General features: G+C 46.2%; 2 protein-coding genes across 2 annotated transcripts; one reads left to right on the top strand and one right to left on the bottom strand.

Annotated features, from left to right (window-relative positions):
- Positions 1–5,129: 5,129 nt before the first annotated feature.
- Positions 5,130–9,593, bottom strand: ATP5PD (ATP synthase peripheral stalk subunit d). The gene is made up of 6 exons (XM_035026072.1): positions 9,393–9,593; positions 7,591–7,721; positions 7,015–7,111; positions 6,039–6,110; positions 5,477–5,539; positions 5,130–5,330 (listed from the first exon to the last, which is right to left on the bottom strand). Exons 2-6 carry the CDS (start codon positions 7,710–7,712, stop codon positions 5,199–5,201), a joined length of 486 nt encoding a protein of 161 aa, XP_034881963.1. The 5' UTR covers positions 7,713–7,721; positions 9,393–9,593; the 3' UTR covers positions 5,130–5,198.
- An 80-nt stretch (positions 9,594–9,673) lies between these two features.
- KCTD2 (potassium channel tetramerization domain containing 2) lies at positions 9,674–25,352 on the top strand. Its single transcript, XM_035026070.1, has 6 exons — positions 9,674–10,053; positions 11,628–11,736; positions 13,708–13,799; positions 19,039–19,134; positions 21,616–21,741; positions 22,504–25,352. Exons 1-6 carry the CDS (start codon positions 9,715–9,717, stop codon positions 22,531–22,533), a joined length of 792 nt encoding a protein of 263 aa, XP_034881961.1. The 5' UTR covers positions 9,674–9,714; the 3' UTR covers positions 22,534–25,352.
- Positions 25,353–25,546: the final 194 nt, after the last annotated feature.

Raw genomic sequence — 25,546 nt, 5'->3', positions numbered from 1 at the left:
GGAGCCTGTACTGTTCATCAGATTTTCCTGTCTTTACCCAAAAAAGTTTAAAAACCACTGTGCCCTTGTACTTTTGTAAAAGAAACAGCTAACCAAACAAACTAGAAGTAGAGAATCCTCCTCTGCCTTCTCCAGCATCATCCAGCATTTTTCCTGCTCTCTCTACTGCAAACCAAGTTTTCTGGATGCTACTTTAAGCCATCTTTGGCTACTTCAAGCCCTGCCATGTGGCTGCAGCATCATGGCCCTAGCCTGCACCACTGGAGCCGCTGCCTCTCTGGGTTTCAGGCTTCAGATCTCCTAACACCATCCTCCAGGCCCTGACTCCATGGAGGTTACATTCTAGTGAGAGACAGGGAAGTAAACAAACTGATGAATAGGAGGATTTCAAAATAAAGAGGGTCATGGGCAGCTATTAGTTGAGTACTCGGAGGCCTCTGGGTGGTAAACAGCAACGAGCATCATTGGCAATCCTGTCACCTTCAGAGGACTTCTTTCATGTCTTGACTGATACGCTACCTACCTCATAGGGTTGTTGAGAGGAGTAAATGAAATGATTTTCATGTCAAGTGAGTGGAACAGTGCCCAGAACACAGCAGTGCTCTGTAAGTCATGACTGTCATATTTACTAACACACTTTAGTTTGCCCCATTATTCAGGGTTTATATGTGATACTCTCCTAGCTAGACGTGAATCCCTGAAGGTTCAAATTTCATCTGACTTTTCCTTTCATTATGCATTCATATTAAGATTCTTCTGAATGCCAAGCACAGTGCTAAACCCTGGGGAATATAAATATGACTAAGATAGAATGCTGGCACTCAACAAAGAATCTTCTAGAACCCTCTAGATCTTTCTAATCCTCTAGGATTGATCTTGTAACTTTTATCTTCCATGCATTCTGTAATTAATTTCTCACTGAAATTCATGAAAATGAGGAATTTGTTTCCAAGTGCCTGCATTTTTGTATTGTGTGTTATGTTACTGTAATTTATACTTTGGCTATTGTTATTGTTGTTTTTAAAAGATTTTATTTTTGGGGTGCCTGGGTGGCTCAGTTGTTAAGCGTCTGCCTTCGGCTCAGGTCATGGTTCCAGCGTCCTGGGATCGAGCCCCACATCGGGCTCCCTGCTCCGCGGGAAGCCTGCTTCTCCCTCTCCCACTCCCCCTGCTTGTGTTCCCTCTCTGTGTCTCTCTGTCATATAAATAAAATCTTTAAAAAAAAAGATTTTATTTTTATTTATCTATTTGTCAGAGAGAGCAAGAGAGCACAAGCAGGGGGAGCAGCAGGCAGGGGGAGAAGCAGGTTTCCTGCTGAACAAGGAGCCCAACATGGGACTCAATCCCAGGACCCTGGGATCATGACCCAAGCTGAAGGCAGACGCCCAACCAACTGAGCCACCCAGGCGTCCCTTAATTGTTGGCTTTATGTAATATTTGCTCTGGAATCAGATGTGTACCGTAGTTTTTTTGTTTTGTTTTAAAGATTTTATTTATTTGAGAGAGAGAGAGAGAATGAGAGAGAGAACATGAGAGGGGGCAGGGTCAGAGGGAGAAGCAGACTCCCTGCCAAGCAGGGAGCCCGATGTGGGGCTCAATCCCGGGACTCCAGGATCGTGACCTGAGCTAAAGGCAGTCGTTTAACCAACTGAGCCACCCAGGCGCCCTTTTTTTTTTAACTTGAAGTTTTCTTTATAGTCTAATGTTATCAGTTCCCAGTTATTCTGTTTGTATGACACAGAATTTAGTATATAAGCTATTAAGTGAGCCTTTTATTATAGTTTGCTATAGTCTTTTTGCAAATCCCAAAAATAGGTGCGTTAAAATCTTTACAACTGTTACGTTTCCAGCAATTTTAAACTTTTTTTGTTTTATATATTTTAACATTTTTTTTGTACTTCAAGGTTCCAATCTTTTTTTTCACGTCAATTGTTCCCTTTATTAAGAGTTACATTTGACCCATTTCATGTTTTTGTCTTGAATTCTACCTTGCTAAATGGTAATAACTCTATATAGTTGCCCATCCTTTAAAAATGTGTATTGTGGGGCGCCTGGGTGGTTCAGTTGTTAAGCGTCTGCCTTCGGCCCCACATCTGGCTCTCTGCTCTGCGGAAAGCCTGCTTCTCCCTCTCCCACTCCCCCTGCTTGTATTCCCTCTCTCGCTGTATCTCTGGCAAATAAATAAATAAAATCTTTAAAAAATATATGTATGTATTGCAAAAATTTTCCAACATACACAAAAACAGAGAATAGTGAATGAACCAACCTAGAGTTGTCAGTTATCAGGATTTTTTCACATTTGCTCCAGTAATCCATTTATCCCTTCATTTTTCTGAAGTATTTTAAAGTAATTCCAGACATCACATTATTTCACCCCAGTAGACATCCACATACTTCCATGTTAATCTTTTTACAGTTGACTGGTGCAAATCAGTATCCAAACAAGGTCACACACAAGATTTGGATGTTGGGTCTCTTCAGCCTCTTTTAACCTAAAGCTGTCCCTGCCTTCCATCTTACCTTACCCCACACCACTGACTTGTTGAAAAACAAAGGTCAAATGTCCCATATTTTGGACTAATCTTTACTTTATGGTGCCATTTAACTTGTTTCTCTATCCCAGGTATTTCCTCTAAACTGGAAGTTAATTTTAATGCCCCCATTAAAGTCAGGTTCAACTTTTTGGCAAAAACAAAACTTTCATATGGTGCTGTGTATTTAATATAGTGTTTCAGAACGTACAGCAGATAGGCTTGGCGTCAGGAGCTGACAGCCTGCTCGTGGTCAAGTTCTTCATCAACCCTTCATATAATGGTTTCATCATCCAGAAGCTTGGCCTAAAAAAACTATTTCATTAGGGATTACAAAATAATTACTTCTGATGTTACTCTTTTTTCCACATTTATTGTCCGGAATACTTTGTAAAGAACTTTCTCTCATTAATTATGTCTATTAGTTTATCCTGAAATAAGTTGTTTAAAAAGACAGGATATATGTATAATATTTTTTCCTTCAGTGCCAGTTTTTAACGAATTGGAACCCTTGATACATCTTTTTTTTTTTTAAGGATGGACAGCTTGTGGTTGGATTTTGGGTTGACCCAGTGTATTTGCCTAATAGAGGTCTTTACTGATTCATAATTATCCTAAGTATGTTTGGTTCTGTATTTATACTTCTGAATTTATGCTACTTTGCTGATTTCTATCTTTAACTTTTGCTGTATAGGATGTACTCTTCTTGGGGTGCCTGGGTGGCTCAGTCGGTTAAGTGTCTGCCTTTGGCTCAGGTCATGATCCCAGGGTCCTGGGATCCAGCCCCATATCGGGCTCCCATGCTCGCTTGCTCGCTCTCTCAAATAAGTAAAATCTTAAAAAAATAAAAAGGATGTACTTTTCTCTCTAGTGATTTGAAAAGCATAATCCCATTTTACTAGTGATTATTTTTTAAGATTTTAAATTATCTCCACACCCAACATGGGGCATGAACTTACAACCCCGAGATCAAGAGTCACACACTACACTAACTGAGCCAGTCAGGCACCACACTAGTGATCATTTTCAATGTAAAATCAATGCATGCTCAATGCAAAAAATTCAAACAACCCAGGAGAGTACACAACTTAAAAGTGCCCCAATCCTATGCAAATGCCTTGGATGGAGAGCATGTTCGGTTGTTCACTGGTATCTCTTCCAATAAGTCTTCCAAACGGTCTCCTTCCAATGCTAGGGACTCCTGCTACAAAACTTCTGGGGACGGATGTTGGGTCCTTCCTTGAACGTGAGTTCTAACTCCACTCCAAAAGCAAACTAAATGGCTTTTTCTTGGATTCCCCATGTTTTACTTGTCTGAATCCTTCGATCTTCAGCAGGATGGCTCGGTGCCCATTCAGTGACTCACAGCAGAAAGGGATACTCGTTTTTGTGCATTAAAGGCCTTCTGGCACACAGACTGTTGTAACTAAAGCAGCTCTAAGTGGAACACACCTTGCCCCTCAACCACATTTTTTTACCTTCAGCATAATGCCTGCCCCTATGATCAGGGGTGATGGGACCCAGGCTCTCCTCTGCTTATGTCCTGTAAGACCGCATGGCTTTCTAGGCGCTATCAGCCATTGTTGCTCTTCTCCACTAGTCCATCTGCCATCTTTGGGAGCAATGTCAAAGGGCTGTTATGTCTGTGCATGCTGCCTTTCGAAGCTCTTGCAGGTTTTTCCTACAGGATGTAAGCCTTATCAGGTTAGATGCCTCTGCTCAGAACACTTGCTTACCTATAACCTTCCCAGGTTATCTCATTTAATTCTCATTATAATCCTGAGGTTTGTGGATGAGAAAAGGCAAGTCCTAAGACAGCGAACAAGTAGTCTAAAACTAGCAATTCTGTGTGCTCAAAGAGAGTAAAGCAATAGGCAGACCAGGTCCTCTAACTTCAAGGGCAACAGAATGCTTTCTAGCACCTCACCTTACTTTATTGTCTTTTTTTTTTTTTAAGTCATCTCTACACTCGATGTGGGGCTCAAACTCATGACCCCAAGATCAGGAATCACGTGCTACCAACTGAGCCAGCGGGGTGCCTGCACCTCACCTTACTTTATACCACCTGTATTTGCTGCCACTGCTCTGGAGTCCTACTAACTAGGATCAATAGCAGGAATTTCTTAAATGAAATGATGGAATTAAAATATTAATTTTCCATGTTCAAATACAAAGCTGTAACCAGTTTTAACTCTGTGACAAAATGTTCTTTCATACCACATTTATGCTGAGGAACTGAAGCACAGAAAAGGAGAGCCCTGCTTGCTACTCACCCTGCTGTTACATCTGCAATTTGGACCACCTGTCCTTGTGACTTACTTACGGCCAAGTACAAGGGAGCACTGCTTAGGAACCAATGGTTTGAAAGCAAAGAGGAAGGTCAAGGGAATGTATGCAATGCACTGTCCAGTGCAATGCACTGTCATCAGCCCTACTGTGATTTGTTCAGATTTCAGCAGCCCTGGGGACCAACTGGCTCCTACAAATCCTAACCATTAGATAGCTAGACCAGCACACACCTGTAGGCTCACCTTTCCATTTTAACAAAAAGTCCACCTCTACTGATGGCATCTCAGAGTTGTAAGGGCAGACACACAGCACCGTATCATTATTTTTAATGTCCAGCATTTACAATACGAGGGCCAGAGCTTTCTCCCCAACTCAAGTTTATAAATTCTCAATTGGCTTGTGAGGCCAATAGGGATACTTCTTCTTGTCTAATTTGGTTTCTGGAAAGACTTCATTCAGGTCCTCAATGGTCATCTGATCAAATGGAATTATGTTCCGCATCTTCTCCAGCTGGAAAGAGGGGAATTGTGTTAAGGTAAACAGGGCCACAGAGATGCAAAAAAGAACCCAAGGTAGGTTACTGCCACTAGGTGAAAGATGTGTGGCCATGAGAGAGAGAAAACATATTACATCCGAAGGCCAAGGCTGATCCTTACCTCTTTTTCATATTCCTCAATCCTGGCCTTTGAGAGAGACAAAAACTCGGCACAACTTTTCACCTTAAAGAGAAGGGAGATACTCTGTTTTGAAACCAAGTTGTACTGTCCTGACCCTAAGGCTCAAAAAACCGAAGTCCCAGAGCCCACCACTCTTGCTTTCCCACTCTGTATGGAGAACACATGGCTGCCCTGACTCCTGGGTGTGCTTGCTTTGGGAAGCAAACTACAGCTTTTCCTAAATTCACAAAGATGCCCACACGAGAGAACCAGCTTACAATAGCAGTACCAAGGTTCATCGGCAAATTACTCATCTAGACAACCTACAAAATGCCTACGTTTCACAGGGGCCGGTTACTGAATGTCAGGACAAGCCGCCTGACCACCTAGCCACACTTCTCTTTGGTGGAGCCACCTGGCTTCCCACATTTGGCTTTCATACTTTCAAGCAAATAGTTACGTGCTCCTTTTAATTCCTTCTACCTTAACCTAACTTCTAAGAAATATAGAGCCATCAGGAATTAAGAGAATTTTAAAATAAGTAAGAGTCTCAACTACTTACGTCTTCTTTTTCTTCAGCATCCACCTGAACAGTATATTTATCCTCTGGCACAGGAACCTTCAGGGCATTAAACTACAAACACAGGGACAGTTGTTATTAATATACCTGGGAGTCCAAAGAAAGGGCTCAAAGACCCCAATCCTTACAGATAAAAACACATTCCCAAAGAGGAAACCAGTATGCATCTAGAGTGTTGTAGTGGAAAGAATATTAGCCTGAAAACAGGAGCTCAAGGTTCTCAGTCCTGTCACTAACTGGACAATTCTTTATTACAATGAGCTTCAGTTTCTTCATCTAAGAACGACAGCTGGATTTGATGACCTAAAAAATGGCCTCCTAGAACCTTGTAGTTCTAAACTCTGATTTCTCTTTCAAACAAATCTCTAATGGACTGACTGGCAGAAGTCATGTTTACATAATGGCGATGAAGATGGTCTCCTTAGAAGACTGCCTAGCCTTATGGGCCCAGCACGGAGCACTATACCTGGCACAGAGGAGGCCTTCGAAAAGCATTTGTCAAATGAATAAATAAATTATGGATACTGAGGTTTAACATGTAAATGTCAGAAGAGGCTAGGTGGACGAGAAATTAAGCCAAAAGGCACAGTAAAAAGGAGCAGAAAAAGGAAGAAAACAGTGAAAGGGTAGAAAAGATGTTAGGGAGACAGGTGAGGGGCTAAAAAATAATTGAGGAAGAGTTGGAATGGAAACATTTAACTCCACAGCCCTCTGCCTCCCTAGTTAATAATGTACTGGACTGTTTCTCTGGATAAGAAACTTGCTGAATGAAGACCCTGAATTCTGTGCACATATTCACCATATAAATCTACACCCATCTTTCCTGAACTTCCTCTGGGATCTGTTAACAGCACCCTTGTTTCCATGCTGTCATCCTGAATATCTAGTTACCTACTGTTCTGCTCCGCACTCGCAAGCCACACTACAAGACCAGTGTTTTGGGTGCCTGAAGTCTCACCTTCTTCTCAAAGTCATCTACCAAACCAGCCTTCGCCACATTGGCCTTGTAGTAAGCCCAGTCGATAGCAGGTGGTTTCTCAGGGAGAGTAGCCAACCTGCTCACACAGAAAAGCAAAAGTTAAAATTGGTCTATGAGCAACAGAAAATTCACACAGTACGTTCCTTATTCTTATGGCCTAGAGCTATCATCACATTTTTCTCTAGGAGGGAGATCATAGGAATGCCAAAAAACTAGTTTCATTTGGAAAAATGTATGCTTTCTTTTAAAAAAAGATTTATTTATTTTAGAGAGAGCGTCCTCAAGTGGGGGGGGAGGGGCAGAGGGAGAGAATCTCAAGCAGACTCCCCGCTGAGCATGGAGCCTGACCTGGGACACAATCTCACAACCCGTGAAATCATGACCTGAGCCGAAACCAACAGTCAGAAGCTTAACTGACTGAGTCACCCAGGCACCCCTATGTGTGGATTTCCTTATATCAGAAGAACATCAGAAATTCATATGTAATTCCAAATCACTGTTTTGCTTCCATATTCAGTAGCAAGTTAAGAAGATCCCTCTCAGAATGGTACTGACCTGGAGGTAAGGGTCTCATTCCAGGATTTCAGGGAGTTAGCAATGGTCTTCTGGTTTCGGGGTATGATCTCCCCAAAAGCTACCCAGTCAATGGATTTTAGAGCAAGTTTTCGCGCAGCCATCTTGAGATCCTGGAAAATAAAACAGGTCAGATCAAAACAGGGCTCTTACTGAGAATCCTTTAAAGGGCACCTTAGAAACATGCATCTTTTAAGAAATAGATCAGCATCCTGACAGCTTGAGGAGTACATTTATCAACTAAAGGAATCAGGATAACTAAATAAGGATAGTTTAGCTTCTCAAATTCAAGGGATGCAACCTGGCATATAACTACATCATTTCCCCCAAGACTGTCCCCCTCTTATTCCCCAATTCTTACTCATCCTTAAAAGCCCAGGTCTCTAGTGTTTGCTCTTCACGTACCTTTGGAAATATTGCTAAAGTAATACACACTGCATAAAAGTGAACCATTTGAATACATTTCCACTCCAACTGCATGTGTTTTACTCAGATTCTCCAGTGCACAGAACCTAACACATACACAAGTTTCAACAAAGCTTAAATAGAGCAGACCCTAGGCCAGAATTTCCTAGGGGATAATACCAGCCCTGTTTACCTCAGAAGGCTGTTAAAAGTACCAAGTGAAATTGTGCACAACAATCTGCCCTACAGTCTTACCAAGCTTAAGGGGCTCTCTACTCACTCCCTACCTGATTGGTAATACCTGCACCTTCCTATTCATGTCTGATTATCCTCTGCAGCACTAGCACATACCCTGTGTATTCTAGTCAATACCCTTAACAGAGGTATTCAATACATACGTGAATGTGAGAGAAGGTGCAGAGTGGTTACAGCCATTTTTTTTTTTTAACTAAGAAAATGGGAAAATAGTCAAACTAAATTTAAGATCAGTGCCAGACATTAGGAGAAAGACTGAAATGTCAAAGGCCTTTGCAAACTATGGGGTGGATCACAAGGGAGGCGGAAGAAATTCTCGGGATCTTAAAAAGGAACTGGTCCAACTCCTGCCTCTTGCTTTCCTTCCCTCTCAGCAATAGCTTGTTTCCAGGAGTGGAGGTGATGGGCAGGTGACCTTTATTTTAAGTAATCTCTACACCCAATGTGGGTTTCAAACTTATAACCCAGAGATCAAGAGTCGCGTGCTCCACGGACTGAGCCATCCAGTACCACCGCAGGTGACTTCTAAAGACGCCAAAGAAATAAGCGCCCTTACAGAGACTTTTCCAAGCACCAGTGCAGGTCGGCTTCATAAACGGGACTTTTGTGCCTTATATATTGCTGAATCCCCAGCGCCCAGAACAACAGGTCAGGCGCACAGGAGGTGCTCGGTGAGTATCTGTTGAAAGGGGACGCGAACCCTGCACTTGAGAAGCTCTGAGCGCCCCACACTCTCCAATGTTGGAACCCTCAGGATGAGACGGAGTGTCCCTCGCTCAACAACTTAACACTACCTCGGGGTAACGTTTCCGCAGCCCCCACACCGGACTGCCCAAGTCGGCCGCGCTGGGGGCGGACCGAACGAGGCGAGCTGTGTGGAAGCACCTCAGTCCGAGGCGGCAGGGTCACAGCCCGGCCCGGCGACCTCGCGCGGGGGAGGGGAAAAGGAGGGAGCGCCGAGCAGAGCGGCGGCGGCAGGAGCTACGCCCCGGCGCCCTGCCAGCGGGCCAGTCGCAGGGCCCGGCGTCCTCGCCAGGAGTGCGACAGGGTCGACACAAGGCCTGGCGGGGGCAAAACTGGGCAGCCCGCCGCTGTCGGGCCCAACGCCCCCAAACCCCACTCACCTTCACCGACCCCGGCGGCCCAGAGACCACAGCAGCAAGGAACGGAACTGGGTCACCGGAAAGCCTCCCTGAGCCAACCCCAAAGCTGAAGGGGCGGGCCTTGCTTTGCAGGTCAGCCCGTAGAGATGGAGGCTGGTTCCGGAAGTCCCGCCCCCGAGGGCGGGCGCAGCACCTCCCCCTCCCGGGTCCCCGGGCGCTGGTTGGGGGCGCTCCCGTCCCTCTCCCCCAGCCCCACCCCCGCCGATGGGCCGGCCCGGCTCTCCCTGCCGAGAGATGGGCCGGCCCGGCGGCGCGCGGGCAGCGGCGGCGGTGGCGGCCCAAGATGGCGGAGCTGAAGCTGGACCCGGCGATGGCGGGGCTGGGAGGGGGTGGCGGGAGCGGGCTGAGCGACGGGGGCGGCCCGGGCCGCGGGCCCCCCAGCCCTCGCCCCGCCGGGCCCACGCCCCGCGGGCACGGCCGCCCGCCCGCCGCTATTGCGCCGCCGCTGGAACCGGGTCCCGGACCGCCCGAGCGGGCAGGGGGCGGCGGTGCGGCCCGCTGGGTCCGGCTGAACGTGGGCGGCACCTACTTCGTGACCACCAGGCAGACCCTAGGCCGGGAGCCCAAGTCTTTCCTATGTCGCCTCTGCTGCCAGGAGGACCCGGAGCTGGACTCGGACAAGGTGCGCCCCGCCCTCGGGCGCGCTCCCGGCCATCGGACCCCCTTCGTGCCTCCTAGCTCGTCCCCAGATTCCTGCGACACGCTCCTCACAGGCGGGCTTTTCGGGCTGGAGCCCCCTCCCACCCCTCCCCCGCCAGGCTGGCCCTGGGGGCTGTTCTCCCCCATCCTCAGTCGCTTTCTCTCTGACCCCGCCCTTCGCTCTCAGCGACTCGTTCCCCACACAGTGCCCGCCCGCACCCACAAAACCCACTCCACACCCCTTCTCCGTATTCCTCTCTACACCTCGCATACCCGCCCCTCAGCTGTGCATGAGTTTCCCCCTGGCTCCTCGTCAGCCCCTCACTGCCTGTGCCAGATGCGTCCAGAACTGGGTCAGGGTGAGCGAAGGCATCTTTGTAGCTTTCTCAGACTTCCTCTCGGACCCCTCTGCCAAGTTGGGTGAAAGCCTGGGTCTGACAGCTGCAGGAAGTGCTTCTCATGATACCACACTTCTTTCCTGTGGTCCTGGGCCCTGAGCTCGTATCTGGTAACAGTCGCTGTGTTACCGTATTGGAGCTCAGATACATACCTTGGAAAGAGATTACCAGTTGCCAGTGCAAACCTAAGCCGACTGGTTAAGGCCATCGGAAAATGAAAACAAGAATGCTGTTGAGCAAGGGGCAAGGCTGCTAACCAGAAGTTGAGAGGTGACGAGACACTTCTAACCCATTTCCAGTTTGAAGTGTTGTTTATTAACTTCACACATTCATCATTTAGTTGCCAGCTTAAAGGCGTTGACCATAGCTTACACCACCTTCTATTCTATATAGCACTCAGCCAGTTATACTGAAATAGAAACAGAGTTGGCTTTGGGTAAAGATAGGCTGATTTTAGTTATTCACCATCTACCTCTCCTCTAATCTCAGATCGATGGAAACCTGTCCTGCCGTAACTTTAAAGAAATTCCAAAACCTTTCCTTATAAAGGAATTATTTTTATCTACCCTAAATCTCTCCTATTGCAATAGAAGCCAGTTTCTTCTTGTTCCCTTTACTGTAAAGATGAGTAGGATTAAAGCTGCTCAGCGCCAAGGCCTGGCAGTGCCAAGCTTCCTCTGGGCACAGAACTGGGGTGTGTGAGTTACAGCTGGGAATGCAGACTTCTGCTGATGTTGGCCTTGAGCTCAGGAGTATTGCCAACTATACAGAGGTTTTCTTAGAATCAGGAATGTGATTTGGGGGCAGTAGAGAAGTCAGAATGTCCATCTCAAGCAGAGATTTAAATAATCAAACTGTGGCATTTTCTTCCCTTTTCTTTATAACAGATATCCCTTAGAAGAATGGTGGTAATTGTGTCCAGGTAAAGATTTTAAAGTTCAAGTAAATGCCTGGATGACGTGACTAGACATTGTAACACCCCACCTGAAACAATCTCAGAGTACAAGATACATAAAGCTAGCCTTCTTGCCTGTAGTTTATGATAAGCAACGGCTAGCAAAACTTGCCCTCTCACTAATGAATTGTGACAGAGAGACTGAAACCCTGCCTGGACTTAGTCTGAAAGCTCCAGAGTGATACCTTTGTGTTTGGTTGGCAGGACGAGACAGGGGCCTATCTGATTGACAGAGACCCCACCTACTTTGGTCCTATCCTAAACTACCTCCGCCATGGGAAACTCATCATTACAAAGGAGTTGGCAGAAGAAGGTAAGAACAATGTTTGAACTGGGCATTTTCAAAATTCGGGCCATATCTTTAAAGCTGTTTCACAGATTTGAGAATTTTTTTGAGATTTTCATCAAGTTCATGTGCAGGTGTAGTAAAGGTTTATGAAAGTGAGCAGGGAGTCTCTTGTTACCTAGTCTTATCTGAGGAAGTCTTGCTTAAGGGATCCCCACTGGGCTCTGTTCAGCCTCCTGAATGAGAAGGAAAATAGGTAGCTCAGTTTTGCAGTTTGCAGATAGCTTCAGGAGCATTCTCCAAACCTGCAGAATCGTCAGGATCCCTTTTTACTTTTACTTATGTGCTTGCGAGCAGTGAATGTCCGTAGCCCAAAGCATCACATCTCTGACATTAATTATTTATATTTTCAATTTTAGTTTGAACTTGCAGCTATAAAAAATAATAAAGGCTTGGCCTCATTTCTTTTAAGACTGGTCTCATGCTTCCTTGTAAATTTTTGCAGCTGACCTAATTCATTCTCCAGTCCATTGTTAGGTGTTATCATCGGTTGCCTCATGTTTTTGGTTTGTAGGGCATCTGGACTATAAGTGGGTCTAGACATCTTCTAAAAGGCTTGGTGTGGTCTCACCAAAGGCATTCAGTTGAAGATTGGGGCCTGTCCCTAAATCCAGGGCACCCTGACCTGGAAGCTTTAGCTCTGAGTAAGAAAGCTGTAATGGCTGTGCTAGTTAATGAAGTGGCCACGAAACACATCGCATGCTCGCTCTCTTTCTTTTTTTAACATTTCAAATGCATACAAAAATAAGGGGAATAGTACAATAAATTCCATGCACCCACCATCCAGCTTCAATAATTACTACCTCACGGATAATCTTGTTTCTTGAAAAGAGAAAGCTTCAGCATCTTTTCTGAAGTCTTTAAAAAATTGTTTTCTATTTTGAAACTATTTTCAAACTCAGAGAAAAGGGCAAGAATAGCACAGAGAACTCCCGGATTCACCAATTTTTAACATTTTTTTGTCATACTTGTGTTATCATCCGTTCTCTCTCCCCCCTCCTGTCCTTCCTTCCCCACCAGTTTTTACTTCTGAACTATTTGAGACTAAATTACAGATTCACCCCTTAATACTTAAGTGTATTTCCCAAGAACAAGGGTTCAGTATAATTATCGAGTTCAGGAAATTTAGTATTGATAAATTTTTTTTTTTTTTTTTTTTTGCGAGAGAGAGAACGAGAGACAGAGAGCATGAGAGGGAGGAGGGTCAGAGGGAGAAGCAGACTCCCTGCTGAGCAGGGAGCCTGATGTGGGACTCGATCCTGGGACTCCAGGATCATGACCTGAGCCGAAGGCAGTCGCCTAACCAACTGAGCCACCCAGGCGCCCTTGATAAATATTTCTATCTGCAGCTTATATTCCAATTTTATCAGCTGTTCCAATAACTTTTTTTATAGCAAGTGTTTTTGTCTGATACCAGATCACACATCCCACTTAGTTGTCCTGTCCAAGGCCTTTGATTTTATTTAGCACAGCATTCTTTCAGTAATTGCCTTTCATGTCGTTCAAATAATAAGCATCCTATTAAATCTGGTCCACATAAATTTATACACACCCACCCCTGGTCATTTTTAGGACAAACTGGGTAAGCATTGCAAGCTCAGGAGTTCTCCAATATGACCAGTTCCAGGAAGTAAGTGACATGGGAAAAGGTGTCCTACAGCTAATGGGCAGGGCAGGGAGAGTCGGGGAAGGTGCCAAGTGGGAAACTGCAGGGGTGAAACAGAGTGAACAGAGCAGACCCAGAGCTTGACTCACTCACTTTGGAGAGAAGGAAATGGGTACACCTTAAACAGCAAAGAAATGTTTACCAGGCTGAAGGAGAGAGACTAGGCTTCCATTTGAAAAATTCAGTTCTTAGCAAGCATGGAAACTTCAGCCTATTGCTGTTTTCTGGGGAACATACACACATCTCTAACTACAGTTTGATCCTTGTCCTAGGTGTTCTGGAAGAAGCGGAGTTTTACAACATTGCATCTCTTGTGCGGCTGGTAAAGGAACGGATACGGGACAATGAGAACAGAACTTCTCAGGTAACGGGCTTTGAACTCTTTTTTTTTTTTTAATAAGATTTTATTTTTAATCTCTTCACCCAGCATGGGGCTGGAACTCACGACCCTAAGATCAAGAGTCACAGGGTCCACCGACTGAGCCAGCCAGGCACCCCACGGGTTTTGAACTCTTAAAGGGAAAAGGTCTCAGTGGCTCTTTGTCGCTGTATCTGGGTGGGATTTGAAAGGGATGATGTGCTGTCAGGCAGGAGCTACCTCTCCCCTTAAAGCTGGAGGTCTATGTGGAACACGGTCCATCCACCAGGCAGACAGCACATTCGCCGCCGGACTTGTGCAGAACAAGGAAACAGAAGAACACGTAACAAAACAAAACAGCCCTCCTGTCCCTTTAAAAGAAGGAGAGGTTGTGGCTGCTCACCATTTGGTAGCAGGAGGAGCCCACCACACTTTAGGTCTGGAACCTTATTCTTGCAGAGTATCTGTCCCCCTCCACGTAAAGGCCCAGCGAGCTCTTGCTTACACCTGTTGGCCACTGTTAGGACCAGCCTTTTTTAAAGTGTGATCACGTCCCATTCAGCTCCTGATAACCATGTGAAACCAGTCTCATGGCCTAGACTTTAGGAGCTGCTTGGGAATCATGCTTCTGAGGAAACAATCTCAAGCTTCTCTGTTTATTATGAAGTCTGGGTTTTTATATTAACTCAGTAGATAGAGTAACAACAACAACAAAACACATAATTTGCCACCTAGTTTGAGAAGACAATAGGGCACACACAGCTTATTTCACATGACATCACCCATCACATGTCATAAGTGGCCACAGTGGCATCCTTTAGGCCCTTGAGATTCTCTGCCTCCTAGGAGAGGGTCTGTGCCCTCTAGAAGCCTGAAGTCTAGCAGGGAAACAGACGGTCCCTTTCCTGTATAGGCTCTATTTTAAGAAGGTGCAGCTGCAGTGACAGAGGGCAGCATCGGACTCCACTGTGACCATCTGTCTTGTAGCCTGACTTGCCTCTTATCCCATCAGCTCCTGGTGATGGATGCTTTCCTGAGATCCAGTCTATTGCAGTGTCGAATTTTTCTGTGATTCAGAAGGCAGTATGTTTCTTTCCAAAAGTCAAAACAAAACAAAAAGTAAAAAATAGTTCCTTTCTGTGTTAGACTTCATATATCCAAGTTTCTGGCTCCAAATGGAGTTTATCTGGTTGGATAACTGACACCTATGATAAGAAATGACTTTTCTTATTCACTTTATCTGTAGTAGTTTGTGAAGGTGGAAAGAAGAGCTTATTTACTTTTCTTCCTTCTGGCCGATGGCTGAAAGCCTCCTTTTTAATGTTCAAAAATGAATTTATAGTTGGTTGGCCAGGTTTGCCATTTACCGTACGAACTACAATCTGGTGGCAACAGTCTTGTTGCCATCTCGGATTCTAGGTACGTGGCATCTTTCTCTGTTGTAGATGCTTAGTAGCTGGACGTTCTGGAAACCTAGCTTTAGCCTCAATTATCTACATTCCAAAAAAACTTTTGATTGCTTAGTGTCGGTTGTGATGGTACCATGAATTATGTAATCTGAAGCCATTCAACCCTGAATGTTCTCAGTTCTTGGCCATTAGCTCAGTCCTTGAGGGCATTGTAAGATCTGCTTGATGACAGCGATTAAGCAGCGATTGAGTTAATTAGTCCTCTAGGTTCTGAAGGCTTGTGGATGTAGACCCAGTTGGAAGCTTTTTTGTCTGGGGATGTCGAGGCCTTTTTGATGCTAACTGATCTTTCCATTAGTGAAACTCTGGGCAGTGGTTTTGAGGTTGTTCAAAAACACCCTCTTTTATATGTGTCACAGACCGCTCTAAGGCGAAACTGGCCATTTGTATTTTTGTGGCTGTCCCTTCAAACACGTTATCTCCTTTAACTTGCCTATTTTTTTTTCTTTAAGATTTTAAATAATCCCAGGGGCGCCTGGGTGGCTCAGTTGTTAAGCGTCTGCCTTCAGCTCAGATCATGATCCCGGGGTCCTGGGATCGAGCCCCACATCGGGCTCCCTGCTCTGCAGGAAGCCTGCTTCTCCCTCTCCCACTCTCCCTGCTTGTGTTCCTGCTCTCACTATCTCTCTCTCTCTGTCAAATAAATAAATAATTTCTATACTCAACATGGGGCGGGAACTTACAACCCCAAGATTAAGAGCCACATGCCCTGACTAACCAGGCGCCCGTAACTGTTCTATATTTCAAGGAGACACACATGACAGGGATTCAGGCAAAGCCCAAGGTGTGGGTGTCCCACCCTACTTTTTAGTGACTTCTCAACTCTCCTGGTGGCTGCCACCACTCTACTACTTTGCTGTCTCTGATAATATTTTTTGTTAGGTCATTAATCTTAGTGCATTAGAGAACACCTGTGGTTTACTTTTGAAGAGAAAAATTAAAAAGAAGTAATACCTGCATCTTAAATACCTGGGGCTTTGACAGTTGTCACCAGTACCATAGATCTTTCATGATACTCTGAGTTTTATTTCCAAAATACGTGATTAGAGATCACTGAAGTCTTCCCGAGATTTGTTCTTGTGGAGGGAATTTTTTATGTGGAGGGAATGTTTCTCTTGGTACTCGTGTAACAATAGTTGCATTCGGTCTGGAAGGGGAGAACGTGGGAGAAAGAGCACAGCGTTGTTGGCAGCCCGGCCCGAGCCCTGGCGCGGCCTCCATCCCGACAAGCGCCGCCTGACTCGGGCAAGGCACTGAGCTGACACCAGCGTCCCACAGGAGACAGGAGCAGAAGGCGATAACGCTCTGGGCTTGTAGCACTCCGTAATCCAGAGCTGCTTTTGTTGAGCCAGTATTTCCCCAGTAGTGAGTTCTTCCAAAACGAGTTTTCCAGTTAACTGAAGCCCAGTCATCCTTTTGAAAAAGTACGGAAGCCAAATTTCCATTTTTCTTAAGGAAACAGTCCATATTTTTTAAAAATCATGTGAATATAACCAATCTCTGCATGATGGAACATCATTGTTCTGAGCTTCCGTTGCTGTTTGTGCTGTTTGGGCTCTAACAAATGCCTCATGTCCTTTGGGACGGGCAGTGGATGTGCAGCTGTCGGACCCAACACCGAATGGTCCAAGACTGACAAACACTGCGTCTTCCTGTGGGCCTCTAATTGTCCTTCTGTGAACAAGAGCTTTCATCTGGTGAGCCTGCCTCCCTGCAGCAACCCTTGCCCTCACCTGACTTTGGGTTGTTTTTTTTTTAAAGATTGATCGATTGGGGCGCCTGGGTGGCTCAGTCCTTGAGCATCTGCCTTCGGCTTAGGTCATGATCCCAAGGTCCTGTGATCGAGCCCCGCATCGGGCTCCCTGCTCGGTAGGAAGCCTGCTTCTCCCTCTCTCACTCCCTCTGCTTGTGTTCCCTCTCTTGCTGTCTCTCTCTCTCTGCCAAATAAATAAATAAAATCTTTTAAAAAAATAAAGATTGATTGATTTGAGAGAGAGAGAGACAGACAGAACAGAGGGAGAGTGAGAGGGAGAAGCCGACTCCCCACTGAGCAGAGAACCTGACACAGGGCTCGATTCCAGAACCCTGAGATCATGACCTGAGCCAAAGGCAGATGCTTAACCGAGTGAGCCACCCAGGTGCCCCCTGACTTTGGCTTCTAAGTCTCACGGGCCAAGTCCTAAATGTGAGGGGTTCTCCTGTGGATAAAGTGTAGGGGCCTTAGTGCTGCAACTTTGGGGCATTCAGCCTTTTTGCTTCTGGTTCTAACTTCTTTTCCAGAGTTGAGTGGGCTAGCAGATGACTTCTGTCTGGGGGCGCCTGGGTGGCTAAGTCATTAATTATCTGCCTTTGGCTCGGGTCATGATCCCAGGATCCTACGATCGAGCCCCGCATCAGGCTCCCTGCTTGGCGGGAAGCGTGCTTCTCCCTCTCCCACTCCCCCTCTGCTTGTGTTCCCTCTCTCGCTGTCTCTCTGTCAAATAAATTTAAAAATTTTTTTAAATAATTTAAAAAACAATAAAAAATAAAAAATGTTTTAAAAAAATTACTTCTGTCTGAATCTCCGACACCAACTGGGTGTCCAACAGCTTATCCTATCCTGACACTAACTAATACATAGTAACTATTTCTACAGGTTTCAGGGCTCAATCCCACACTTCAGATGCCAGTGCCACGTCCCAGGTCCCCAGGCAACTTGCACTTCTGTCCATCGTGGCTACAAATTGAAGGGTCCCATGACATCCCCCTTTGGGTTCAGTAATTTACTATAACAACTCCTAGAACCCAGGAAAATGCTCTACTTACTATTAAAGTTTATCTCTAGGAGACAAGCAACAGCCAGATGGAGAGAGACATGGGGTGGGGTCTGAGTACAGGAGCCTTCGTGCCTGTGCAGTCGGGATGTACCGCTTGCCCGGCTCCTGGTTATGTTTGCCAATTTGGAAGCTCCCTGAACCCCAGTGTTGAGGGGTTTTTAAGGATGTTTCATTATGTAGGTACAACTAATTAAATCATTGGCCGTTGGTGATCAAATTCAGTCTTCAGCCCCTCTCCCTCCCACTGATGTCCAGGGTCAGCAAGTAGGACTGGATGTTCTAACCTTCTAATGGTGCTTGGTCTTTCTGGGGACCAGTCATTAGCACAAAAAAGACATTTTTATCCCTCAAGAAATTGCAGGGGTTTTAGGAGCTCTGTGCTAGGAACCAGGAACAAAGACCAAATACTTATTTTTTAGTATACACTTTTGTAATGCGAGTGCTACCATTTAACACTCAAACACTTTCACTCTCAGCTACCATCAGCAGAGGGTAAACGTGGTTTGAACATTGGTATATTGTGGGATTCCTATTTAATATATTATTCCCATAATAAGGTTTCACTCTGAATAAGCCAAAATATGGTCCACATTTTCAGCATGTATGTCAGATATGAACCACTTAAGAAGATGATGTGACTTTCTTGTCCGAAGTGATTTTATTCTGTTTTCTACTTTGGGAAATAGACGAAATCTAAGCACATAATTCATTTCTCTGAACTTGAGAATTATTTTACCCACGAATTCATAGCCTTGGGCCTTTTTTTTTTCTTCCTTTCCTTGGATGAGTTTTTATTGAAAAATGGCATTGCTCCTTGTCAGAGGGGCTAGTGTGTGGCTGTCCAGAAAAAATGTCCAAGCAAACTCCTTTTCGGTGTTCGTTTTTGGGAAGAGCCGCACCAGGGCAGCTGCAAACTGTGTGTCCTTGAGATTGTTCTTCAAAGTCTGTTGGTTGTCACAGGGCCCTGTGAAGCACGTGTACAGAGTCCTGCAGTGTCAGGAGGAGGAGCTTACGCAGATGGTCTCCACTATGTCTGATGGTTGGAAATTCGAACAGGTATGTTTCCCAGGAGGCCACGCGCCTCAAACCATCGCCACCCATAGGCAGCTCATAACCCAGGGGGTTCGTAGGGCCAGGTGGGCCAGGTGGGAACCTGTTCAGAAACGTGGGAAAGAGCCACTTGGTGTGGATTATTTGCTCGGTCATACAGGTTGAGTTGGGGAGAATTCCAAATAGTATCATGTCTCCCGACCTCACATCCAAGTTTCAATTTGATTGTGCCCAGAGGGAGCCAGCCAGCTTGCTTAGGCTTGAAAGTGCCTCTCTGGGGTTTTTCCCTCCCTCAGAGGGATTCCTTTCAAAAGTGCTCAGTTGGGCACCTGGGTGGCTCAGTCGGTTAAGCGACTGCCTTCGGCTCAGGTCATGATCCTGGAGTCCCGGGATCGAGTCCCGCATCGGGCTCCCTGCTCGGCGGGGAGTCTGCTTCTCCCTCTGACCCTCCTCCCTCTCATGCTCTCTGTCTCTCATTCTCTCTCTCTCAAAAAAAAAAAAATCAAAAGTGCTCAGTTGACACATTCTAGAATAAGTACCTGAAGGGGGCTAGGATTCAGCAACAGCCCTTCCTTTCCTTCCCCCAGAGTGAGAATGCTATCATTCCGAATATATATGTAATCCATCCAGAAAAGCATGAACAGGTGTAATGTGAAAGGAGTCAGGCATGGTGAGAAGTGTGTTTCCCATCAGTCTGTGCATTTCTGTTCCTTCAGCTTTGTGCCGTGGCGGAAGTATCTAAACAAAGCCACACAGTCAGAATTGTACTGTTTTCTTCCATTAGATGGCAGAATTGTTCAGCTCATCTATTGTGTTCGCCACAGGGAGGCTGGGCACGCACAGAATGAATTGTTACAGTTTTGTGTGGATCATGCCAATTTTTGTGCAGAGTTGAAGAGTCAGTTGAATGGTCACCATAAACTCGCCTCAAATAGCGGCTGTGCTTCCTGTTAAGGGCATTGTGTTATAGATCGAATATACAGGTGTCTCGGCCTTCAGAGCCAACACAGGATCATTCCTCACATTTTCCTGCACTGCTGAATCCATTCTGCCTATATATGTCAGCCTAGCTCCTAGTCAGGTGGGGGCTGCAACATGTTGCCATACTTCCACTCCACAAGTATTTCCCCTGATATGTCCTTTTTTCTTTTTCAAAGATTTTATTTTTAAGTAATCTCTATGCCCAACATGGGGCTCGAACTTATGACCCTGAAATCAAGAGTCACATGCTTCTCCTACTGAGCCAGCCAGACACCTCTCCCTGGTATAAGTCTTAAGCAAAGAATACTATAAAAAAAATTTTTAAGTATTTTTTTTTAAGATTATTATTTTTTTTTTTTGAGAGAGAGATTGAGCATGAGAGTGGGGTGAGGGGCAGAGAGAGAAGCGGACTCCCCACTGAGCAGGGAGCCCAATGCAGGACTCAATCCAGGGACTTTGGGATCATGACCTGAGCCAAAGGCAGACACTTAACCGACTGAGCCACCCAGGGGCCCTTTTAAGTATTCTTTATGAAACCAGTGAATAATTTTGAATCTTTTTCTCATCTTGTTAATGTTCTAGGGGCAGGTGAGGCATGTTTGTACTAACTCTGTTATATGGATGAGGAAGTTAAGGCACAGGGAGGCAGAGGGGCCCAAAGCCCATTCATAGAGCAAGTCAGTCATGTTCTTCTTTTTCTTTTCCTTTTTTTTTTTTTTTTTAAATTTTTTTTTTTTTTTTTTTTTGACAGAGACACAGCGAGAGGGAACATAAGCAGGGGGAGTGGGAGAGGGAGAACAGGCTTCCCGCGGAGCGGGGAGCCCAATGCTGGGCTCAATCCCAGGACCCTGGGATCATGACCTGAGCCGAAGGCAGATGCTTAATGACTGAGCCACCTGGGCACCCCTAGTCATGTTCTTCTGACTTGAGGCCCTACATGCTTGCCCAGATGACTTACTCTTTGGCTCCATTTTTCCCTGTGCATGTGTATTTCCTATTTAGAATTGAATCCTGAATTCAATTCGCTAAAAAGGTTAAAAGTTCCAGCAGCATATGGCTTATGGTAACTCTTCAGTGATTCAGTGCTTTCCAGAGCCTTCTGAGTACCAGTCCCCGGTCTAGGACTTCTGCCTAAAGATGAGCCAGCTCTGTGTAGGTGTTTGGCTGAAACAAGTGTCCATTCTCATTCACAGAAACATTCTCATTCACCTCGGTGTTTGCTAGAAGAAGTATGATCATGTTAGTCCTGGTTGCTGCCTTTGAGATTGTTTCAAGTAGTTGGGTGGGGAGACAGTGGCAGAGCCCATACTTTCCTTCTCTGGAGAAAGTTTGTTGAGGATGCCCTGGTGAGTAACTGAGATCCAGATGTCCCCCGGGGCCTTGATAGTCCTGGACAGTCATCATCCATGAGAAGCAAAACTACACAGTTCAGTCAGGAGGAGGGTTGGATTTGTGTAGCACTTTGGTACCTTAAGGTGAACGTACACCATATTCTTGTTCTGTCAGCTAATCAGCATTGGATCTTCCTATAACTATGGAAATGAGGATCAGGCAGAATTCCTCTGTGTTGTCTCCAGAGAACTAAATAATTCTACCAATGGCATCGTCATAGAGCCCAGTGAAAAGGCAAAGGTAAGAAATTGCGTCACCAGAACTTTGTCTCTGACTCGTTTGTTTCCGGCCCCTCAAGGGGCTTTGTCTGAACCGTTCGTTGCTTGAGGTTTCTTCCCTTTCCTTCTGAAGCAAGCTTTGCATTTTGCCTTCATTTTGGTCTTTGACTGTTACAATTTGAATCAGGATTTATGGAGCAGAGACTGAGGGTTCTTAGTTAGGAAACGGGTACTGAAATAGGGTAGACTTACATACCCTTGTCAAATCAATGAAAAAATCTTATTGCCTCTAATTTCTACAACGTGAGAATTCTGAAACTCAAAACTGGAAAATATTTTGTGTTCATTCCTTGAAACTGTTCTCTTTTTTTTTTCCCCTGCCTCAAGAGAAAAGGTATTTGGTTACCTTTGTGACCTCCTCACCTTATGTAACTGGAAAACTATACACTGTTCTCTCACAGGCTCATACGCTCACACCTGCACTCCTAAGTCAGCAGCACATGGTGTGTCTGAACCATTTCCTTTAGCGTCAACAGCACGTAATCTTGGGGCCCCACGGTGTTCAGCAAGAGTCTTTTACAACTGAAGTTCTTCAGGGGAGGTCGGGGCTGCAGCCCTGCCTTGCCTCTTGGTTTAACAAGGATTGTTGTGCTACTCACGAGGGTCCAGCGGAAAGCAGCCGTGGGTCCCTTTTCCCTCAGCAGTCTGCTTAGCAGCCTCAGCCTAAAAGGAAGTCTGCTGCAAAGTCTGAGCCTCAGCCCTCTCCCCGATCTTTCACTTGCAGATTCTTCAGGAGAGAGGATCTCGGATGTAAATTCCAGATCCTTAACCAACAGGAGAGCAACCCGGCAGAGCACCTCGTGAAGTTAAATCTTGCTCCTGTACAGTAACCGAGCTACTGCAAAGCAAAGCTGAGCCTGGCCCCCCAGTGGAGAAGTGTTCTGGTCAAAACCAAAGGAACCCCTGCCCCCACCCACAGGAACCTGAAGACAGATACGGCTCCCGGCTGCAGAATACCTTTTCAGAAACCTGCTTTTGTTCTCTTAGCCAGTGTTGTGACAAATCTTTATAACCGCAGCTGGGCTGGGTTCCCAGTTGGAGCCCTTATGGACATCTGGGGGAAGGGAAGAGGAAGGCTTAGCTCCTTGTACATGCCCATACTTCAGGGAAGCTGGAGCAAATGAAAGAGGATCGTCCCTGAGCTGTGCCATATTTTCACCTGAGTGCCACTTTGGACGTTGGCAGCTGCTTTGTAACACTATCTTTCCCCTTCTCTGCACCCCAAACTAATGCAGCAGATGCCAAGGATCGTGGCTTCAGTTTGTCAAATTGAATTGAGGTTTTGGATAAAGGATAGAGTTGCCAGAGTACCTCCACATTCCCGTGAACAAAACCTCTTTGAGGAAGGGGATGATGGGGTGTCCTTGGTTGTGTGGGGGGGTTGGGGATCGCCGCTCTGGGTTTGGGGCACTCAGCTGCTACCATGTTCATCCTTGCCTCATTTACTTACCTCCAGTAGCTTACTTTCTCCCCAAGAGGAGGTCTGGGGCAGGTGGCATCCTGCACTCTGTCACACAGACAGATGGGAGCTTCAGGTAGTTGGTCTGTAGCCTTCACTCACCCTCCGTTGGTCCATCTTCCTTCTCTGACTTTTTAAACTGGACCGAAGATAAAAGGGACTTAGGAACCTCTGATGGCTTGGGGTGGGGACAGCATTTCTTTGAAAGTTGCCAGATGTGTTATGTTGTAGTATCCAAAAGTGTTATTTTTGTGACTGTCTCTTGGAAATGCCTTGACTGAACATTCAGTATTTATTTGTGTCTCTTCTCGGTTTCTAACCTTAACAAACTTGCCTGACAGGTGTGTCAGTGACCCCACACCATCCCCAGTAGAGTGTATGTGTTTGCCGGGCAGTCCAAGGATGCCACCCCTTAGCATCACTTCCTTCTTCAGAGTGCCGTGTCATGGAGAATCAAATACTTGTTTGACCAAGGAGGGGAGTAAAGCCCTCCTTTGGGCTGGGATCACGGAGTTTGTAGCTGGATCTTCTCTCTGAGCTTTTGAGTCTTGGTGAGCAGTCATCGAATGCAAAGGGCCAGAGAATCCTTATTTTTCCCTAGATGACTTTCCTAGTGTGGCAGATGGCCCAGAGAAGGGGAAGGTGCCATGGGACCCTCCGTCTGTACAGCCACCTCGTGCCAGTCACTCCTGGCTTCCTCCGCAGCGGAGTGTCTATCTGCTCCACAGCTCAACTGCTTCCTACGTGGGTCTGGGGCTATAATTTTTGGAAATGACTTACAGGCTGTGCTAAGTGTCTTTTGCGCTTGTGACCTGCCCATGTGCAGATGGCGTAACTCTTCTTCAGGATTCTCGCTTTGACCTTACCTGTGTGTAGAGCAGGATAGAAATGTGTGCGCAGGGGTGTCTGCTGATATGTGAGCGTGCATGTGGGCGTCGGCACCTCAGAACTCTGGCCTGTGCCCACGATTTCTACAGCTGTAAAATGTTACAGGAACTTCTCCCTACGGAAAAGCAGTCACCTTTCAAAAAAGCCACAGATATCATCCTATCATCTTTCAGAAAAAATAAAAAGATTTGAGAGTGTCAAGGAAAAGCTGCTCTGACGAGAGTAAGACAAAGGACTTTGGAAGAGGTGCTCTTTGGCCAATTCAAACAAGTAACGTTTGACTCAAAAGAGGGAAAGCAGCCTCATTTGGAGCCTGAAGCCCAATCAGATTTGCTTCCCAGGGCATGCCTGGTGACGGCCGTGCCCCCCAGCCTGCACAAAGGAGTGTCAAGCAAGGTGGACCAGAGGGCAGAGGAGAGCGAGCCCCTCAGAAACACATGGTTACTCATTTCTCTTTTCAGAGTCCCACAGAGGATCCCGTAGAAAGGCTGCTGAGCCCCTTACTCAGCAGAGGAACAAACAGAGGTGACATTTCTGCTCTCCTAGAGGGCTGGCTTTCGTGAGGATTCCTTCCTCATGGCAGCCCAGTGCCAGTTCAGTGCTCCTGAATCTGAAGATGATTCATTTCCTAAGGTTTCTGGAAAAGTACTCACCCCAGCCCTTTATGAACCGAGTCAGTATTTTTTCCTGAAAGCCTTCTCCCCCTGAAAGAGTCTGGCTGATGACTTCGGAGAGAGGTCTTGCCATCGGTTTGGGGGTGTCACATGGCCAGTGACCCACATTCTCTCCAGCTGCCCAGTGCTGCCAGGTGGGAAGGGTCTTCCTTCCTTCATTCTGTGCTCAGGCCCGAGGCCACGGGCCATGCAGGCCCAGCTCACGAAGCAGCCTGGCCTCTTCTAGGAAACGCCACAATAGGGCGCTTCTGTCTTTCCCTCAGAACCTGCTTTCTCCTTGGCAGTGAGGCATGGCCCAACCTCCTCTAGAGCGACTTCGTTTCTGCAGTCTTAACTGATCTCAGGGGTGTCGGCGAGGTGTAGGGGAGGAAGGGACAGAGATGCTAGGGGGGAGGGGAGGCCCAGAGGACACCCACACCCTCCAGCATGGCCTTTGACCCAGAGGTTAGGGACCATGCCTGTCACTTGTAGGGGCCGTTTGTTACTGTTTGTGTATTTGAATAAAGTCTGAAATGCTGTGACCTTCTTTTGTCAATAAAGACATGAAACAAACCTCTGACTCACCTTGGTTTCCCATCACTCCTGATGATTCTCAAACTGTTCTCAGGAGATGAACTTCACTGTACCTTTCCTGCCAGGGCCTCTTATAAAGTCCTCATTTCTCCTGCTGCTGAAGCTGCCTGAGGGGGTGTTGGGCCTTCTTCCTCCTCAGGACCAGGAGAGAGGTGAGAAACAGGTGGGGACAG

Source organism: Mirounga leonina, unplaced genomic scaffold (genome assembly GCF_011800145.1).
Source record: "Mirounga leonina isolate KUSES-001 unplaced genomic scaffold, KU_Mleo_1.0 Mir_197, whole genome shotgun sequence".
Classification (NCBI taxonomy): Eukaryota; Metazoa; Chordata; class Mammalia; order Carnivora; family Phocidae; genus Mirounga; species Mirounga leonina.
This window is presented reverse-complemented; position numbering and strand designations above follow the sequence as displayed.

Coding starts and splice junctions, on each gene's coding strand:
- KCTD2 (XM_035026070.1), top strand. CDS start 9,715: ATGGCGGAGCTGAAGCTGGACCCGGCGATGGCGGGGCTGGGAGGGGGT. Junction 10,054..11,627: donor CGGAGCTGGACTCGGACAAG/GTGCGCCCCGCC, acceptor TTTGGTTGGCAG/GACGAGACAGGGGCCTATCT. Junction 11,737..13,707: donor AAAGGAGTTGGCAGAAGAAG/GTAAGAACAATG, acceptor TCCTTGTCCTAG/GTGTTCTGGAAGAAGCGGAG.
- ATP5PD (XM_035026072.1), bottom strand. CDS start 7,712: ATGGCTGCGCGAAAACTTGCTCTAAAATCCATTGACTGGGTAGCTTTT. Junction 7,112..7,590: donor AATGAGACCCTTACCTCCAG/GTCAGTACCATT, acceptor CTGTGTGAGCAG/GTTGGCTACTCTCCCTGAGA. Junction 6,111..7,014: donor TAGATGACTTTGAGAAGAAG/GTGAGACTTCAG, acceptor CTGTGTTTGTAG/TTTAATGCCCTGAAGGTTCC.